Source organism: Ovis aries, chromosome 14 (assembly GCF_016772045.2).
Source record: "Ovis aries strain OAR_USU_Benz2616 breed Rambouillet chromosome 14, ARS-UI_Ramb_v3.0, whole genome shotgun sequence".
NCBI lineage: Eukaryota > Metazoa > Chordata > Mammalia > Artiodactyla > Bovidae > Ovis > Ovis aries.
The window spans coordinates 25,016,524-25,036,316 of NC_056067.1; the positions used below are offsets into that span (position 1 = coordinate 25,016,524).

Sequence of the window (19,793 nt, forward strand, 5' to 3'; positions counted from 1 at the left end):
CTAAGGCTGGAGTTACTCCCCCTTGTCCTGAGTGCCCCGGCCCAGCCTCACCCCTGCTCCCACTCGACCCCGTGGCCTGCAGCCCTCATCTCCCACTCCCATCAGGCTGCTTCCCACATGGTCCCATGATCCCTACTAACCTGAAGTGTGAGCCCCGCCCTACCAGGTGACATCGCCCCCAGCCTGAGCCCAAGCCAGCCTGCGGGAAGCCATCCTGGCTGCCACCCCTCCCGCCTCTCCTGCTCTTAGGGATGGGGGACGGTAGGGCAGCCATGGGGGTTGTTTTCCTGTTGACTTCTGTGAGGGTCTGTAGTCCTGATTCCTCCATCATATTGGGAGCTCCGTGAGCCTCCCTAGAGAATCCACAGCCCAAGTGCTCAGAAGGATGGAGAAGGACCATCCCTAAACCCCTCTGTCCAGGCCCAGCTGAGGACTGGAGTCATGGGGAATGGACAGAAGTTGGGATCTTCAGATTCTAGATCTGTCTCACTCTCCTCACCAGCCGTGGGCCTGTGGCTTCTCTCTCTGGGGCGAAGTCTAGGGACAGGGGCAGTGCGTCCTTCTCTCATGGAATTCGGTGTTATTCGGCTGGGCTGCAAATCAGAGTTCTTTTCAGGCAAAGTTAATGCCCTCTGCTGCCGCCTTGTGGTCAATTGTCTTATTGACGGGCAGACATCAGAGCCAAGCCAACGAATAAAAGCGATGATAATAATAAGGTCGATGATGGTGGTGAATTATCTTATCCGTGACCCCAGGGTCTTCTCAGCCACCGGTGGGCTCTTTCTCTGCCCCTGGTTTCAAGGAGTATCCCTCGAACAACCACCTCTGATCCAGAGTCTTTGGGAGCAGCCCAGTCTCAGTCCTTTGTGGGAAAATGTTGTCTGGATCCACAGTGTAAGGAGTGGGGCAAAGATGATCTCAAAATGAGGGCAGGCAAGGAGAAGCTCCTGCGACAGCAAGGGAGAACAAGGGTGGAGCCTAGACCTCCTCACCCTGCAATAAAGACACTCAGGAAATCCCCTGATGGTCCGTGGCTAGCTCTTGGCACGTTTGCTGCTGTGGCCCTGGGTTCAATCCCTGGTCAGGGAGCTAAGATCTTGCTAAGCCATGCAGCACAGCCAAAAAGAAGAAGAAGAGAGACACTCAGAGATCATGCATGTAATCCCAGTGCATTGCAAACTCGCCTTAAAAGAATAAGAACTTTTTTTCCGAGTGAATCTTCCTAGAGGCCCTTATTGTGAACTTGGATAAGTAGAGGACTAAGAACAGGTAAGGGGGGCCTGAGGGTCACAGAGCAAGGGGGTGGGTGGCTTAAAGGTCCCTCAGTGGAGGACAGGTGGAGCCAGGACTGGCAACAACATGCAGGATTCGGAATCCAAGTGCTTCCTAGCAGGGTCAGGTGCAAGGTGGCTGGGGGAAAGAGGCAGGAGATGCAACCAGCCACCATGTTCCCCTGGGAAGAAGCCATTTTAAGGAATCATGACAGGGAGACTCACCCAAAAGTAGGCAGGCAGGAAGCGAGAGGACAGGGCAGGGGCCAGAGGACACAGACCAGCGGGGAGGCGCACTGGCCTCTCATTGCTCCTTCCACCTGGAAGGGGCTTCCTCTCTTCCGCATCTGACATCCAGCCCCCTTCTGAGCTCAGCTCATCCAGCCCCCTTCCTGAGCCTCCCTCAGGAAGCCCTCCCTGATGTCCTTGGTTGCAGTGATGCCCACTCTGTGCCCTCCTCCAGCTCCCTGCTTGCGCCTTCGCTTTACCACATTGTCCCCTGTAAACACAGTTACTTGCAAGTTTGACTCCCCGAGGAGCTCCTTGGGGCAGGTATTTCTGACAGGCAACCCGGTACTTCCGGATTCATTTATGAGAAGGGGGAAGTCCTTTGTGCATAGTGAACATTTGAGAGATATATTTTCATCAACAAGCTCCCGTGTGAATCCCGTGAGGAGCACGTCAAGAAAGAAGCTCCCGCAGGAGCGGTGCCCGGATAAGTAACTGCGCTTCAGTCTCGGCATTGATGTGGAATTCAGAATTGCGCTGCCCTTCAGTTGCCCATCAGAGGGCGCTCCAGCTCTCAATCAAGATGGATGCGCCTGACCACCGGGGCCCTGGCCTCAGCGGGGTCCCCAGGGGCTGGTCACCCACGTCGGATTATAGCTGCTCAAGGCCTCGGGTCAGCGTGTCTGTGGCTGGCCAGCTCTTCTCCTGAGGGAGCTGGGCAGGGAAACACTGCCAGGGGTTAACAGGAGAAGAGGAAGAAGGGAAACCACTGCTAGGAATTGCAGGGCCACTGAGTCCAGATGCAGCGCAGGCAGCGCTGAGAGCACTGAGCTAGGGGCTTTTCCACCGTGTTTTTTAGATTCTGAATTTGTCTATTTGGCATACATTTGTCACAAGTTACACCTCCCCTGTGATCTGGCTCTCGAAGGGACGCAAAAATCATACTGCAAACTCTTCAACCAATCCTGAGTCCCCCCCCGCCAGCCATCTCCTTTATATAACTCACTTCCCAAACCAGTATTTCCCCAAATCACCAAGCGCTGGGTACCAGACAATGAGGGACAGTGCCCTGCGCTCCAGAACCCGCTATCATGACTCCCACCGGCCGGCCCTCAATCGTTGCCCCCGCCCTGCCCTGCCTTTTCCATGGAAACCCAATAAGGGTTGTGGCCTTGGCATTCCCCAGGCTTCTCCTTCTGCCCTGTTTGGGCTGGCATGGCCCCTCCTCTTGGGAAAGGTAAGTAATAATGGCATTGAGTCACCTCCATACATTTAAATCCCATGAGTACATTTTATTAATTTATTTTTATTGAAGTATAGTTGATTTATAATGTTGAGTTGATTTCCATTGTTCAGTAAAATGACTCAGTTATTTATACATTTGTATATATAATTATATACACATACTTTTTTTTATTCTATTCTTTTCATTATGGTTTATTCCAGGACAATGAATATAGCTCCCCGTGATGTGCAGTAGGACCCTGTTATCCATCTATTTCATTTGTAACAATTTGCATCTCCTAATCTGAGTGAACTCCGGGAGCTAGTGATGGACAGGGAGGCCTGGTGTGCTGCGAATCATGGGGTTGCAAAGAGTCGGACACGACTGAGTGACTGAGCTGAACTGAACCCCAAACTCCCAGCCCAGCCCTTTCCTACCTCTTCTTCTCCTTGGCAACCACAAGTCTGTTCTCTGTGCGTTTCTGCTTCACAGATAGATTTATTTTTGTCCTATTTTAGAGTCCACATGTAAGTGATATCATATGGTCTGTCTTTCTCTTTCTGACTTCACTTATGTTGATCATCGCTAATTGCATCCATGTTGCTGCAAATGGCATTGTTTTGTTCTTTTTTATGGCTGAGTAACATTCCACTGTACATTTATAATCTTTGTTCATTCCTCTGTTGATGGACATTTAGGTTCCTTCCATGTCTTGGCTCTTGTGAATAATGCTGCTATAAACGTAGGGGTGCATGTATCTTTTTGAATTTTTAGTTTTAACCAGGTATATGCCCATCCTCCTATCAGCCTCCAGAGACATGTTTGTTCCTGAGTTTAGTGTTTATTGTTCTTGATTTTGTTTCGTCACATGTGTGTGTATACATAATACCCGTGCACGTGTGTGTATTCCTAATGATATATTGATGTATCATGTATGTTTCTCAGCTTCTGCACTTGGTGTGAATGTAACGCGTCTCATACACGGGCTCCTCTGTGACTTGCTCATGGAGCTTCTGTGGCTCCATGTCCTTTTCCCGCTGATCTGCATGGACAGCTGTGACTCATCTTTTTCTCCCACATGATGACCAACCCTTCACCCATCCGCTTGGTAAACAGTTGGATTATTTCCAGGTTCTTGCTATTACAAATAGTACTGCTTTAAACATTTTTTGGCCTGTCTTCTGGTACAGGTATCAGAGAATTTCTCTAGGGCAGTGGTTCTGGGGGACACTTACCTGGGAAAGCTTGGCCAAAATGGAGCGCCTGCAGTCCTATTCCGAAAAACTGAATTAGTCTTTGGAAAGGGAGGATTCCAGGCAATGGTGTTTTTGTCGTTTTTTGGAGGTGGAAAGCTATCCAGGTGATTCTAATATATGGCCATTATTAAAACTAATAGGGCTTCCCAGGTGGTAAAGAATCCACCTGCCAGTGCAGGAGACATAAGAGACTCTGGTTCAATCCCTGGGTCAGGAAGATCCCCTGGAATAGGAAATAGGAGGCTGGAGGGCTATAGTCCATGAGGTCGCAACGAGTTGGACACGACTGAGCAACTGAGCACACACCTTGAAACTGACACTCTAGGGGTAATGGCCTAAACCAACCCCAGCACCCTTGGTGAGAAGTTCCCACCTGGCCGAGCCCTCACCCATACTTGGTAGCGGATCCATGTGTAGCTTCCCCGCCCGCCCCCCCCCCCCACCCCCACAGGAAGCGGGTGGCTGTGGGTGGATCGCAAAGCTAGCTCTCTGATCTCCTGCCAACAATGAGCTGGCCAGGGTTGCTCCGTGGGATGCTTGCCTGCACACGGAACCCCCTGCTTGATGTTGTAACTCAAGGGCCCGCTCAGTTTGGAGCAGGTCTGGGCTCTCACTTGCTTTCTTCCTCCCACTCTCCAGCTCCAAAGGCCCTGCTTTCAGCGCCCTTCCAGCTCTCTTGTGGTTCCTCTTGTGGTTCTGTTTCGGCTGTGTCTTAACCCCAGGGAAGGTGTGGTTTGCTCGGCTACCCATACCACTAGGTGCTTTAAAGTGACTTCAAAGAAAAGGGGAACGTCCCAACTGTTTGCTGTCAGATTTTGGAGATGACCTTAGAAAGAGTTCACTGAAAAATGATTCCTCAGCCCCACCCAGGCCCACTGACAAAATGTCCAAGGACCTGGGTCACCTGTGCCTTTGAAGGTCATCAGGTGATGGTCATAGCTCATTCTCTGGGTCTCACCCAGTCTCCAAATGTAAATTGTGGTTTTCAATGATATCTGAGACTGTTTTGGCTCCAAAACCTCCCCTCAGAGCTGCTGTCTTCTAAAGTCCGCAGGTGTGAGGACCCGTGTACCTTCCGTGGACTCACTGAGCTGAGTGGCAGCTGGGCACCGAGGCAGGCCGCTCAGCAGCATGTTGGCCCCAACTCTGAGCCCTCATGTGGAGCGACCCAGCAGCGCTGGCCTGTGACTCTTTAACTGCCAGACAGGAGGAGGCATCACCCACTTTGCCAGCAGTGGCGGGGACACAGAACAAGAATCAAGTCAGCAAGAACTGGTGGCACTTGCCTGGAGTTCTGCTAAACCCAGCCCAGCTCTTTGGCTCAGGATCTTCTCTCTTCAACCTGCAGGTAGAGATTTTTCTCCTTCACTTTGGCAGCCGCAGTGGGAGCCACCAACAGCATCCCGTCCCGGGGCTTGACTTGATAAATATCTGTCCACTTTAAGCCTAGTTGGGGGCTGGAGTGGCTACGATGGGTGTATAATGAACCACCCCAAATCTAGTGGCTTAACACCACACACATTCGTCATCTCTGGTCCTGTGGCTTGGAAGTCCAGGCACCACGAGGCTGGGCTCCCATCAGAGTCCCACCAGCTGGGTCTCACCTGAAACCCGGGTCCTCTTCTGAACTCTCCTGATTATTCAGTTCAGATTTCTGTTCTCAGGTGTGATCGCAGGGCTGAGGGCGTTTTCTCTTTGATAGTCATCGGGTCCTGCTCCCTGGTCCCAGAAGTGGCTTGTGGTCCCTTGCCTGTGGATCCCTCATAACACGGCAACTCAAGGCCAGCAAGAGAAACTTGCCCTCCAGTTCTTATAAAGCATCAACTGACTAGGTCAGGCCCATGAAGGATAATCACCCTCTTAAAAGGCTGAAGGTCCATGGAGGACGTTTTCTCCCGATTATTGTTATTTTTATTGAAGTACAGTTGCTGTATATGTTATAGGTGTACAGTATAGTGATTCATGATTTTTCAAGGTTATACTCCATTTAGTTATTATAAAATTTTGGTTATAGTCCCCACGTTGTACAACAGCATATCTATGCAGTTATTTTATACCTAATAGCTTACACCACTTACTCCCCTACTCCTATATTGGCCCCCACCTGCTGAACTCATAACTAGCTTGTTCTCTGTATCTCTGACTTCTGCTTTGTTATATTCACTAGTTTGTTATATTTTTTAGATTTCATATATAACTGATATCGTTTCTCATGTCATTTAGCCTAATGCCCAAGTCCATCCATGTTGTTGCAAAAGGCAAAATTTCATTTTTTATGGCCGAGTAGCATTCCATTTTATGCATATACCATCTTCAATGTTGTTTATTATTCATCTGTTGATGGACATTAGGTTGCTTCCATTCTTGGCAACTGTAAATAGTACAGCTATGAACACTGGGGTGCATGTATCTTTTCAAATTAGCTTTTGGCTTTTTTGGATATAAACCCAGGAGTAGATTTGCTGGGTCGCATGGCAGTTCTAGTTTTAGTTTTTGAGAAACCTCCATACTGTCTTTCACAGTGGCTGCACCAATGTTGTACATTCCCACCAGCGGCGTATGAGGGTTCCGTGAGGGACTTTATCCGCGAATTCTCACATCCACCACACAACATAACCTAACCACAGCAGGGATGTCCTGTCACACTCACAGGTCCTGATCAGTCCACCACCGGGGCTTCAGAGTCAAGCCATACCCATAACTAAAATCCATCAGAATGGACAAATACCAACGGGCACTTTTCTTTATTGCTGAAACAGAAAAACCTGGGTCTCTTATATCCACACCATCTCTCTTGCTATCTGGCAAGATCAATTTCATGTTTGTGTAGGCGGGGAACAAGAACAGAGGAGCTCCTGCTCAGAGATTTACTGTTGGTTCTGCTTCTGACCTGCTTCTCTCTAGATGCTCACCAGCACGGACTCTTCTAAAGGCGATGGAGGTCGGTCCTGATCTCTAAGTGCAGGAATGGCTCCCCGTGGGGTGACTCAAGTCTCTCCAGAAATGGTTGTGGTCCCAGGTGAGGTTAGGTGGCTCAGACGTCACAGACACACAGACATAGACCCTCTTCACAGCAAATACGCATAAGTACATAAATTTTAATACCTGCTGATGAACAGAAATGAAATAGGACACAGATGTAACACATTAACACATGGGTGGGGGGAGAGGAGTGGAGGGAGCAGGACAGTGGACATGATCACGGCAACCCCATGAGTGATTCCCTCGGTGCTCTGAGGTCACAAGACCCTCACCTCACATCACCAAAAACTGCGTAGTGAATAAACCACCAACTCTGGGAGATAAGCTGTGGGCGCCACTGCAGAGCTTAGAATGAGACAGGGCCCTCCCTGTCAGTGTCAATACTCAAGGGTGGCGGGATCCGAGAGTGTCAGTCAGCACTCTGACATAGGGAGAGGGGCCTATTGGAGATGAGCACCGTTCGCCTAACACTGGGTGAAGGAGGTCCCCACTCAAGTGGCAGGGCCCCAGGATAACTTGGTCTTGACCTGTGGCAGCACTCCACACCACTGCGCCCCGGCCAGCTCCACTCTGTCCCCTGATCACCCTCCCCGCCAGGGACCTAAGTCAGAGGAGATGGGGGGAACCATGTGGTGGGATGTGAGGGGCGGGAGCTGGCGGAGGAGCAGGTGTGCCCCAGGCCAGGCCCTCCTAGGCGTCGTGGAGGTTGCTGTCACTCAGGAGCACCTTCTCCCCAGGTTTGAAGGCTGGCATCCCGAGGTAGGGGCAGCTGGCACAGCGGAAAGCATCGCCCAGGTAGCACTGTTGAAAGAAGAGCCCCATTAGTGAGAAGCTGAGTGTCAGCCCTCCCGGAGATATGGGCTGGAAGATAATACCATAATATGGCCACAGCAGCGTGGAGAGAATGAGCGGGAGTGTCTGTACGTCCAGCTGAGACCTGCAGACTGAGAGTCTTTAAGAGCTCTGATTTCATGAAAGACAAAGGTCTAGAGAAAGTTCCTTAGCTGGACGTACTTCTGGATTCTCAGCAGTTCAAATGATAGCCACACATACCAAATGGTTAGGTAGCTTCAGGCCCCGTGTGAAGCAGAAAGAAAGGGGCCAGATAAAAGAAATGACAGGCACCTGCCTCCCTATGGGCCTGAGCGTGCTACACACTCAGGCGATCACCCGTCTTCCCACTACTCCCTGGAGACAGTCTCGCATGTCCCCCTATTGTTACAATACTTGGGCAGTAGCTTCTATAAAGCTGGAGTTGGCCTGTGTATGCTTTAGTCCTTTGTGAATACTGAGTAACCATCCAGATACTCACATTTCCACAAGCTGACTTGGGCTGGGAGCTTATCTGGTCCCTTGACTTCTCTTTTTCCAGTTCTTCTGCGAGGCCACAGGTGCTGGGGGAAGTCAGGAGCTGATGAGTGAGATTTCCTGCCACCCAAATCCTTGACAGACCTCTCTTCCCCTTGAGCCTTTACAGATCCAAACATGGACCTTTCCTGGCCTAGTCAGATTTGGGCTCCACAACTCAATAAGGTATTGTTTGGAGATTTCACACAGAGATATTTCACACGGAGACAGTAATCTATGAAAAAAGTCAGGAAGAAGGAGCCCAAACTTGGGAGAATGTAGCCTCTTGGGAGGAGATGAGAGAGATGCGGCTGAGGAAGCCAGCGGAGGCAAGGTCTAAGGTTCCCAGTTCTTAACCTGGGTGGTCAGTACCTGGGTGTTCGTTCTTAGTATTCTTTAAAACGTACCTGTTTAGTACACTCTTCTATACATCTGACACTTTCCAATAAGGTATGTTTTAGTAATTGTAAAATACAGTGATTCTTTGAGAGTCAGAAGCGGCTGGCAGCAGTGAGGTGGCCACGGCGCACCCCAAGGCTTACCAGTTCTTGCAGGCTTTCCTCTTTTTCCCTTCCCCACAGGAAGGGGCCCGCAAGGAAGCTGGGTCTGGCTTCTTCAGATCTTCCGCATCCAGCAGTTCATCTGAGTCGATAAGATCCTGGAGAATGTTGGAGGCCATGAATGACACAGTCGTGGTCTCTGCTGATGAACAGCTGATGTGGTCACGGGCCACAGCAGCAGTTCACCCCTGTGTGTCAGAAGGCGTCCACCGTCCTACCCAGGGTTGATCATCGCACCCAAGCCGCCCACACAGCAAGTAAACTGCGGGCATGGAAGCTGTACTGGGTTGTGAGGGGCCTGGGAACTCATTTATGATATGAAGAGAGTATGTGTGTGGAGGGTGGGAAGAAGGGAGCAGGAAGAACAGGGAATATAAGGGCTGTCACACGAGAAAAGGGGATGGACTATTTTCCATATAATTTCAGGGCAAAGGCAATAATAATATATACACTTGGGTAATTTGTGAGGACAATTAATCTGCAAGTTCTATGAGGACACAAACCATCATCTATTTTGCTTACCACTGACCTCTATAGTTGTAGAAATGAAGCATTTTATTATAGAAAGCACAGATCTGAGATTTTAAGACAGTGAGCATTTGGTATCTTGCCCAGATGGAGAAGACAAAAAATATTTTAGCTGACAAACTCTTTTTAGGTTTACACATGCCTACAAGAGTCTTCAGTATATCACATGAAGTGAGAACAAGAAAATCTGTGGGGAAAGATGCTGAAAAGGAAATGTAATAGGCCATCAATGTGGAGTTTCCGAGTCAAAAAAAACACCAGTGTCAGGCACCACCACAAGGCTGGGCTTTAAATGCTTTCACACTTACGAATTCAGGGTCCATTCCAAACTATGACCACTCCTACCCAACATGAATGTCGCTCAGTCGTGTCCGACTATTTGCAACCCCATGGGCTACACAGTTCATGCAATTCTCCAGGACAGAATAGTGGAATGTGTAGCCTTTCCCTTCTCCAAGGGATCTTCCCAACCCAGGGATCAAACCCAGGTCTCCTGCATTGCAGTCAGATTCTTTACCAGCTGAGCCACAAGGGAAGCCCAAGAATACTGGAGTGGGTAGCCTATTCCTTCTCTAGCAGATCTTCCCAACCCAGGAGTCAAACTGGGGTCTCTTGCATTGCAGGCAGATTCTTTACCAACTGAGCTGAGGGAAGCCTAAAAGAAAGCCATCAGGTGACCACAGAGCTGACTCACCACGCTCTCATCCTCCATATCATTGGCCGAGAGGGTCCAGAGCTTGGCAGCTGCAGGGTCCACAGCAGGCTTCCCTGAGTTCAACCAATAATAGAAAATGAGCTCCAGAAAAGCAGCCGGAAACAAGGTCCACACACATATTAAGTGCTTTCCTTTAAGGTTGTGCAGGGAACACACTGGACTGGGAGTCAAAAGACTTGGGCTCAAAGCCCGGCTCAACCCCTTACAAAGGACCCATCACTTTATGGTAAGAAAAGTCATCCTTTGTTAAGCACTTGCTTTGTGCCAGATATTAATACTACATATTAAACACTTTACATATGTTATCTGGTTTAGTCTTGTTAACCACCTCATGAGGAAAGTTATCTGTCATCCTAATCTTACAAGGAAACAGATTTACATACTTGGGCCAGTTCCATACAGCCACAAATACACACAAATACAGACATAGTCTGCCTAACGCTTTAAACTTCCACTCCAGCTTGCTTTCTCCTCCTCCTCTTAGTTTCAATCCCTAGAGCATGGGGCTTAATAGTATTCCCTATACCCACAGCAGGAGATTTGCAGATTAAATGAGAAAGTGTGCCAAAAAGCATTACGAATAGCAAAGCTTTGGTCTCATGTAAACCTGTTATAGACAAGAAAACAGGCTCTGGAGCTGATGGTGGTAGTTCAAGAACAAATCAGTGACAGTTACACCTCCTGATTCCCTTTCCGGGGGCTTCAGTGTGGGCTGGCTCATGAAGGGGGCTTGGGGGGCAAAGTGTGCTCCCTGTGATCACTGTCACAACTAGGTGCTCAGACCCCCACAGGGCAGGCCATCTAAGCAGACCCTAGCTGCTCTGGAACTGTGAACCCAAAGGTTAGGATGCCAAAGAATTTCCTGAAGATTCAGGCTGGACAGCCAAAACACAGCAGTGTGAATGTACTTGCACATTTCTGTCTACCTCACAGCTGGGACAATTTTTCTCAACCTGGGCATTAAAAGAAAGTGATAGGGAGGGTGACAATGATAACAAAGAACTGGGTGTAATTTTCTAAACAGAAGAGCTATCTTTATAAGTGTCTTAAAATCCTCAAAGAAAGAAAAGCTGACTTCAGTGGCACCGAGAAAAGGACACACGGGAAGAGGAACAGGGCACTTATCTGCCATGACTGCCCCTGGGAGGTCTTCAGAGGGTAAGTGTCATGATTCTGGGGTCTGGAAAGACTTCATTAGCTAATGAAGCTACAGGACTCAGAACTCTGGAACCTGGAGGCCTCAGCATCCTCTGGTGCAGGAGGAGGGACTGAACTAGGTAATATCTACGTGCCACTTCAGTTTCGGATTATGAATATGCCCAGGACAGCAGTACATGAAGCATCCTTCTATTTGGAAATGAGAGAAACTAAGGAAGGAGCTGATTCTATAAAGTTCTCACCACCTCACTCAGATCTCTGGCTCGGTTTCTAATAGGACCTCCTAAGCCACTCAGATAGACATGTCCCTAGGCCATCTCACCGGAAAACTTCTTGGCAGTAGAAAGGTTAAGTTGACTAGAAGAGCCCACTTCAAAGTTGGGCTTTTTGCCTGTGATCTGCACAGAGAGCAGACTGTCGCTGTGGTAACCCAGGTGCTCTCGGACAGACTGAATCTCCTCAGGGCTCAAGGACTCGCGCTGTAGCTGGAATTCAAGACATCAGAGGATCAGGGCACATCACAGTCCTTCCACAGTGTGACACGGTACCACGTCCCCCCACGGATGTCAAATGCTCGCGTCTGGAGGAAGCACACGACAGTGGGAAATCACAGACAAGGGCTCATGCCTCACGTGCTCCAGAGCATTAACTAGTCTACATGTTTACAGTTAACCCATTCCATGGAGAGTTTGAAAGTATTTATCAGGTAGCTGTCTACTGGGTACAGGCGCTGTGCAAGGCCTTGTGGGGACTATAATAATTATAATTATCAAGATGAACTGGGTGTGTTGAATAGGATCAAAGCCCACAGTGGGTAAGCATGCCCACGATAAAGAGGCTAGAAGTGAAATATGTAGTAGAGAAAGTGAACCAAGGGGGAAATGCTTTTTATGTTCCTTGAGACGCAGCAGCAGGCAGTAAAGGTAGGAAAAACAGAAGGGGGTACCACCTCTGCGTCCAACAATTAAGGAATGAATGACCACAAAAATCACAGTCCATTTATACCACTGAATGTTGTTCCATCATTAATAAGCAAGTGGGGAACACACTGATATGGATACATGTAGAGTGTATCTGAAGGTGGGGAAAAGAGCTAGTGACTGAACAATGTGTGATATGACTTGATTTACATTAACAATGTGTAGACACACACACAACACTCTTGTAAATACATAAAGTGTCTGAACAGCCACACCAAAAACTGTATTGGTGGCTTCCTCTAGGGAGGGAAGCGTAAGCAAGGTCTGAGATGTCACTTTAAATTCTTTGGTCTTAACTGAAGTTTTATGAACATCACGTAATTTAGAGTAAAAGAATGGAAGAACTTTAACTAAAAAGGAAAATAAAAAAGGGAAAGTATAAAGAAACTGAGGCCCGCGGCCATGTACAGATCCAAGCATAACAACTATTGTGATATAACACCTACCTCTCACACAAGAACATTTCGGCATAGGAGAAGAATGCAGAACCATGAATACCTCTATTTAATGTTAATATTTCTACTGAATTGTCAGAAAAGGATTTCCCCTCCAACCTATTCCAGCTTTCCACCAAAAAGCTGAGGAAAATAACTGTGTAAGAGTTGTGTAATAATTGTGTGATAATTACAGGCGACTGCCTTCCACGTGGGCCTAAGACTTGCATCCATTAAGGATGTGTTGCTCCCTTTCTGCCTCAGGCGTCACCACCAGTACTAAGACCAGAAAATGGCCCAACCCACATGGGCCCAAGCTGAGTCTCTCCAGAAGAGGTTGATTTTAGAGGTCTTGTCCTTCAAGGCATCAGGTATCTTCTCAACTTGTTTGCTAGTCTAACTGACACTGCTCACCTCACCTTCAGGGTTGTTATTTCTCCCAGATTCTCTGTGTATCATCTGACAAAGATATATTGGGTTTAGTCACCCAAGGCTTAAATTCCCAGCGAAGAAGGTCATCTATAAACATACCTCTTTTATTTCCACAAGACCAGAAAGAGTCAGAGCTGAACACAGCTTAGATGCCGTCCTCACTTTGCTACTGTTAACTGCTAAGAGGAAAACCCCAATTAGTAGCTTTATAGGCCAATGCAAGAAAAATTATAAAGGTTCTATCCTAGTCAACAGGGCATTAAAATAATAATAACCTATTCTGTTCAATAGAATATAAATATATTTATATATAATATAAATATGTATATATATATATTTTAATGATAATATTTTAATTAGAGAAATCCTTTTGGTTGTTCAAAGTGCTCCTATACAATAAATCCTTTATTATTGTTTATCACTCTCTGTTTCTGAGAAATACTTAACCTTACAGAGGCTGCTGGATAATGACTGAGAAAGAGGATTAGAAACTGTATACAAGTATCTTTGTATGGTTCTGGTAAGACACTGTTTTTAGCCACTCAGGGTTTACCTCCTGACAAAGAAGGCTATATCTGCTCCTAACATCACAAGTTTGTGTTTCCACATAAACACCTCTGTATGCTTCAAAATACTTTCATTTCTATTATCATATTTGATGAAATAATGCATCACATTTTGATAGAAAGTCTAAAATGCTAAAACTCTAAAATGACTCTGACAGCTTTACTACTAAGCAAAAAAAATTTTTTAAGGTTTTTATTTCTTGGATTCTGTCTTTAGTTTCACATGAATCAATACTTACCTCATCACTCTTGGACTATATTTTAATTTTTGAGTTTGAAATACTATAGATGTATAGTAAATTTTTTAAAAGTTCAGGGAAGTTCAGAGGACCCTTCCCCTCACCTCCCCATGGTAGTATCTTATACAGTTATTATATAGTACGAAGGCTGGGAAACTGTCACTTGTGTAATAATATAGTCCACAGAGCTTATCCCAATTTCACCACTTTTACATACACTTGTGTGTGTGTGTATAGTCTTCATCACCACAAGGAACCCTCATACTACCCCCTTTATAGCCTCATGAACACCCTTCCCTCCTGATCCTAACTGCTGACAATGGCCACCCTGTTCCCTGTCACTATAACTTTGTTATTTCAAGAATGTTCTGTGAATGGAATCATACAGCATGTAAGCTTTGGAGACTGGATTTCTTTCATGCAGCACGATTCCCGTGAGACTCATCCAAACTGCTGCATGTGGCAAGCGTTTGTTCCTTTTCACTGCTGCATAGTTTTCCATTGTGCGGATGTACTACCGGTTAAACCATTCACCTGTTGAAGGATCCAGCCGTTTTCAGATGAGCAGTTCCTTCTATTTTACAACTAACGGGTCAAAGACCACAATTTATTCGGATGTGTGGTTCAGAGTTTTACAATAACTTATCCCTAAGGATACGGTTTTGTATAGGAATATTGATTTCCAAATGATACCTGCTACTCAGAGAGATGCAGAGAACATACCTAAGATTCAACCCTGTTAAATCTTAGGGTTTAAGTGGGTCTTTCAAGTGAAGATCTGGTCTTTTAAGTGAAGATCTCCTTACCTACAGCTGTCTCTACTGGTTCCTTCAGAAAAAGACATCCACCAGGCCGAAGAATCCGGGCCATCTCGGCCAAGATCTCAGCACTGTGCAGAGTGGTGCTTCCAGGAATTACGCCCGACAAAACAATGTCAAAGCTAGATTCTTTGTGGGCAGCTGAAAAGAAGGAAGACTCTAATTAGTGGTCACTTGGGCCCCAGAAGCCGTTGACCAAGCCCCCACAAAAGCTACATGCGTGGCCCCATAAAATAAACACCTACCTGTTCTGCAAATGCTATTATACCACCGTTACTAGCAAGTGGGGCAAGGACGCTTGCTCTCCCTCAGTCATACTAACTTCTTTTACATGCTCAGGAGAAAAAGTAAAAAAAGAAGGTGGATGAAAAACAAGCTTTAAAAGAAAAAGATGTGAAACAGGTTCAATGAGTAAAGAACCTGCCTGCAATGCAGGAGACGTGGGTTCAATCCCTGGGTCGGGAAGATCCCCTGGAAATCTTGGAAATGGCAAAGATCAAGGAAAGGGCAACCCACTCCAGTATTCTTGCCTGGAGAATTCCATGGACAGAGGAGCCTGGTAGGCTACAGTCCAAAGGGTCACAAAGAGTTGGACACAACCGAACGGCTAAGCATGAAGTCATAAGAAATAAGACCTTGCTTATACAGATCATCAGCTGTATCTAAGTCCACTATACCTCAACTGAAACAACTATTAGCATGTGCCACCTGACACAAAAACCCAGCCATCAAGGAACGACAGGAAAGCATCACCCCCACCATAACTGTCTGCCCTGAAAGACAACCTGCGCAGGCACTTACACTGCAGCAGCTGGTTGATATTTTCCACAGACACTCGGCCCTCATCGCCAGTTAAGGCTTGAAGCTTATCCACCAGATCTTTCAGAGCCTCCACCGGGGATGACTTATCCCAGATCACTGCCACAAACTGGCCAGCCGAGATCCCAAAATCTGCCATTTCTGCAGTGCTGTGGACCTAAAAGGTATGGACCAAAAAAGAGTCAAGACTGAGCAGAGACAAACATGGAATGATTAGAATTATACCTAATTTTGACCTCCCATTAGAAAATCTCACTGTAGATAGCAGAGTGTGATTGAACAAACCCATTACCCAAGGTTTCATAACCCCAACATTCCCGAACATGGCAGGTGGCTTCCTCGGTGAGAATTCTGACTGGGGAGTCAAGTAAGGAGGTTGAAGGCACAACGATTATTTTCTCTTTGATATGAAAACTCAGCTTGAACAGAATATAAAACACACAGGACATTAATTAAGCAGAAGTATGACTCAGCAAGGGAGGCAAATAAGTTGGCTGCCATATCCTAACCACAAGCTGAGATGTTTTAAAAAAGAGACAACATATGTAAATTTAGCAAATTGAATAATGATATTTCCCCATTCATCAAGATATGAAAATTCAATTCCACTGACTCTGCAGTGATCAATGGTATCTACCATGTCTTTCCTTAACAATTAATATTAGCCAAACTCTTCAAAGCATTTAATATACGTTATCTCAACTGAACCCAAGCATAACCTTAAACTAGGTAATACTTCCATTTTAGTCAGGACACAAGCTGTTGATTTTGCCCAGGTCACATAACTGGTTAACTGTTGTGTGGATAAAAAAAGAGCTGGGATTTGAATCCCAGTCTGTATGACTGTAAAACCCATGCTTTCAACCTATGGAAATTTCCTCCCATCAGAGTCAACTTTTTCTTTGACTGGATACTCAGACGAGTATACAGTGTCCTCACGATGCACTCAGGCCAGCAAGAGAGCAGTCTACTTAGTTCCCTCTTTCTTTCTTAAACATTAATGACGCTGAGTCCCTGCCTGCAGACAGCTCTATCAAATGACATGAAAACAGAAACTGTAGGAGACAGGTCATGCGTGGATCAGTCTTAAGCGGAACACTTCTGTCTTCTGAGAGGTGGCTAACCCAGTAACAATTATGTCAGCACAAACATTCCGGGACCGAACTTAAGCCAGGCACACACACTCTTCCTTCTTTCAAAATGTTCCCTTCAAATGATTTGCCTTTCAGCCTATTAAAACATGCTGAGGTTAGCCAGGCATCCTTAAATATGGTAGTACTTTTGATTTTGTCGTTCATCTTCTAAAGGAGTTACTAAGGCTTTTATTTTCTCGAGCAAAGTCAAATCTCCTCAGTCTCCTGGATCCAGGTGCTCTGTAATCTCCAGGTGCTCTACCTGTATCTCCTGCCTCCCCTTGTTCAATGGAAAATCCTGGCATTTTTCACTCCATCATGCCTTTTATGTGATTCTTTCCTTGTGGAATACCTTTATTATCCTAACCTGCCTTCGAGGTGCAGTAAAAGGATGCCAAGTGTTATCAGACAAACAGGATTCCTTATTCACTACACTGTGGTTTTTTTAATCCCTAAAAAGCACACAATCAAGAACTGAAACTTTACGCTCTCAACTGTAACATGATGTTGAGAAAGAACCCTACAAGTCTTTCAAGTGAGCAACTTGGGATCTCACATTTAAGAACTGACTGCGAAAGACAGGAATATGGACTGCTGGGCATGAAGTTATAAGAAATAAACGACCTGTTTCTAGAATGATGCTGAAACAAGTTCTCCCTTGGGGCCATGGAAAAAGATCCCTTCCCACTATACAACCTTGCACTGTACTCACAGAAAAACCCTCATGCAAGAACCGAGGGGCCAAAGGCTACTCATTAGCAAGAGAAACGCAGAAGGCCAGATCTCTAGACCTTTTCAGCAATCTTAATGGAGGTAGAGTTTTATAGAGCACAGGTTTCCAACAGAGATGAACTGGGGTTCTGTCTAGCACTAGATCTTCTATTCATTGGCTACATAACCATGGATCTGTGATTAGCCTCTCTCTTTTCTCATTAATAAAGTAGGAATAATGATCTTAAATTTTGCAGGGCGGTGGCAAGAGGTAAATAAGATAAAAATATGCAAAGCACTCAGCAGGGCCTGGCACATAAAGCTCAATAAAATAATGTTCTCAGAGAACTCTGAGCCTCCACTTCTCCGGGGCCAGTTTATTTGCCTTTGCTTCAAACAGTCCTATAAAATCTTGTTCCTCCTCAGCCTTGCCAGCTGGGAGGACTCCCCAAGGAGAGATGTGAAGCTGCTTTTTCATTGTTAAAATTACACAATATGAGAGCCATACTTTATGACATCTTATACAGTACTCCAGTGGGATTGTGTCTGTAAATTAGAAGACTGGAAAGTGCTCTGTGTTCCATATCCCCCGAAACTAATCTTCTATGGCAACAAGGAGCTCATAAAATACATTTATTAAACATTAACCCTCAAAAAACAAGACACAGCCACCATTTGTGGTCAGCATTTCCCGAATAAAATGGGACACAGTGTTCTTTTAAATATCTAAAAGCGAAAGTGTGATGTTATTCATCATCAGAGATTTATGTTGTTGTCAATGTTTTTTCTAAAAAGACATTAGGAAAAAATGTCTGGTACCTAAGTCAACATACTTGGAAGTGTGACTCAGAGTCCCAGTTTCATTAAAATGGTAGAGTAGAAGTCACTGTAGCGTCAATGGATTTATCTGAGAACAACTTCTGGAGATTCACTTATTTTTAAGACACCTGTAAACATCAAATCTTGAGGCATTTGGCTTCCTTTAAGGATGGGGGAGGGGAAGAATTGAAAAAAAAAAGATTGAAGTGTGAATTTCAGTTCAAATCAAGGATCAAATCCTTTCAAGTCATATGTATTAAAAAAATTCTGAGAATACTGACAGTTATCAGGAAATTTTTAATTCAAATAAACTGAAACACACACACAGAAAAAAGGTGATAATCTCTAAGGAAGTAGTAAACTCAAAGGAAAAGAAATGGACAACTTTGTCTCCAGGCAAATGCTAGATTTTCCACAAGAGAGATTCGCTCCAAGATGAGTGGACAGAAAACAAAACCTCATGGAGAGATCAGTAGGGCTTTACCAAAATCTGGAAATATGGATCTGAAATTTTAACACCTGGGGAGTAGTTCTGGCTTAAAGGGAGGCTTCCCCCACACTCACACAGGGGAGAAGAGGCAGTTGAAAAGACTAGAGTTGATAAGCTAACTGAAAAGATTAAAGTTGCAAAGATGCAAAAGAGAAAAGGGTCTAACTGCACAAAATTTACAGAATGGCATGCTTAGCTCCTGCCCTCCGTTATCTCTAGTCCCCCAAATCATTTACTTCTTTCGACTATTATGAAGCCTTCCTTGTTGATTAATTTCCCAGTGAGGCCCTCCGTATTTACATTTCTGTTCAGTGCCTAGTCCATGACCTCCCTGAGTCATGCAGAGCTTGGCACTCAATGTGAGAATACCAGCCTTTCCCAAACGTGCAGATCATCGAAACCACCCGGAGGCACGTTAAAATAAGATTCCAGGGGTACATTCAGAGGTATTGAATCGATTCTCCAGGAGAAAGATCTCCGGATCCAATTTACTAACAAGCATCCTGATGGCTTTTCCAACCTGGCAAGTTTAGGAATACTCAATTATACCAACTCAACACCTTGGAGGTTCGGGGAAGACACAGGTTCAAATTTACAACCTGGGGCTCCAGGGAACCCCCAAGACGGAAACTGCAGCTTCCCCGATGTTTGTAAAGAGGGACGGAGACTCAAGGTCATAACAGCTTGCTACTAGCAGAAGTGGGTCTCAGCCGCGCGCAGCGCTGTCCCCCGGGCCTCAGGCTGGGTCCGGCTGCGCGGGAGACAGGGAGCCCGGAAAGGGCCGAAGCCACCACTTCAAGGGCCCCGGGGGAGACAGGGCCAGCCCGGCCCCTCACACCGGCTTCCTCCGGGCGAAACCCAGCTGTGGTCCTCAGGGAGGTGGCCACGGCCACGTTTCCGCCGAAGGACGGGGCTGGAAATGGGAAAAGAGCCGATGTAGAGGAGAGAATGGGTCGGGAGGGGACTGTTGGGGAAGATCGAGCTCACGGACCACCAGAAGAGCGCTCACCTGCCGCCCTGAGCTCGCTCCCGGCTTCTCCGCATCCACCGGCTCCACACCTCGCGCCTCTCGCGAGAGGCGG

The 19,793-nt window shown here is 46.4% G+C and overlaps 1 protein-coding gene across 2 annotated transcripts; it reads right to left on the minus strand.

Annotated features, from left to right (window-relative positions):
- Positions 1-7,058: 7,058 nt before the first annotated feature.
- Positions 7,059-19,775, minus strand: CIAPIN1 (cytokine induced apoptosis inhibitor 1). Of its 2 annotated transcripts, none has more exons than XM_004015023.6 (9): positions 19,721-19,775; positions 15,541-15,715; positions 14,728-14,880; positions 13,216-13,292; positions 11,593-11,755; positions 10,092-10,165; positions 8,852-8,967; positions 8,275-8,356; positions 7,059-7,763 (listed from the first exon to the last, which is right to left on the minus strand). In XM_004015023.6, the coding sequence occupies exons 2-9, from the start codon at positions 15,695-15,697 to the stop codon at positions 7,653-7,655; spliced, it is 933 nt and encodes a 310-aa protein (XP_004015072.3). In that variant the 5' UTR covers positions 15,698-15,715; positions 19,721-19,775; the 3' UTR covers positions 7,059-7,652. The 2 variants fall into 2 exon arrangements, with proteins under 2 accessions (XP_004015072.3, XP_012045214.3); XM_012189824.5 differs by having other exon boundaries at positions 13,216-13,295.
- Positions 19,776-19,793: the final 18 nt, after the last annotated feature.

Coding starts and splice junctions, on each gene's coding strand:
- CIAPIN1 (XM_012189824.5), bottom strand. CDS start 15,697: ATGGCAGATTTTGGGATCTCGGCTGGCCAGTTTGTGGCAGTGATCTGG. Junction 14,881..15,540: donor TATCAACCAGCTGCTGCAGT/GTAAGTGCCTGC, acceptor CCTTCTTTTCAG/CTGCCCACAAAGAATCTAGC. Junction 7,764..8,274: donor CCAAGTCAGCTTGTGGAAAT/GTGAGTATCTGG, acceptor TTCTTTCAACAG/TGCTACCTGGGCGATGCTTT.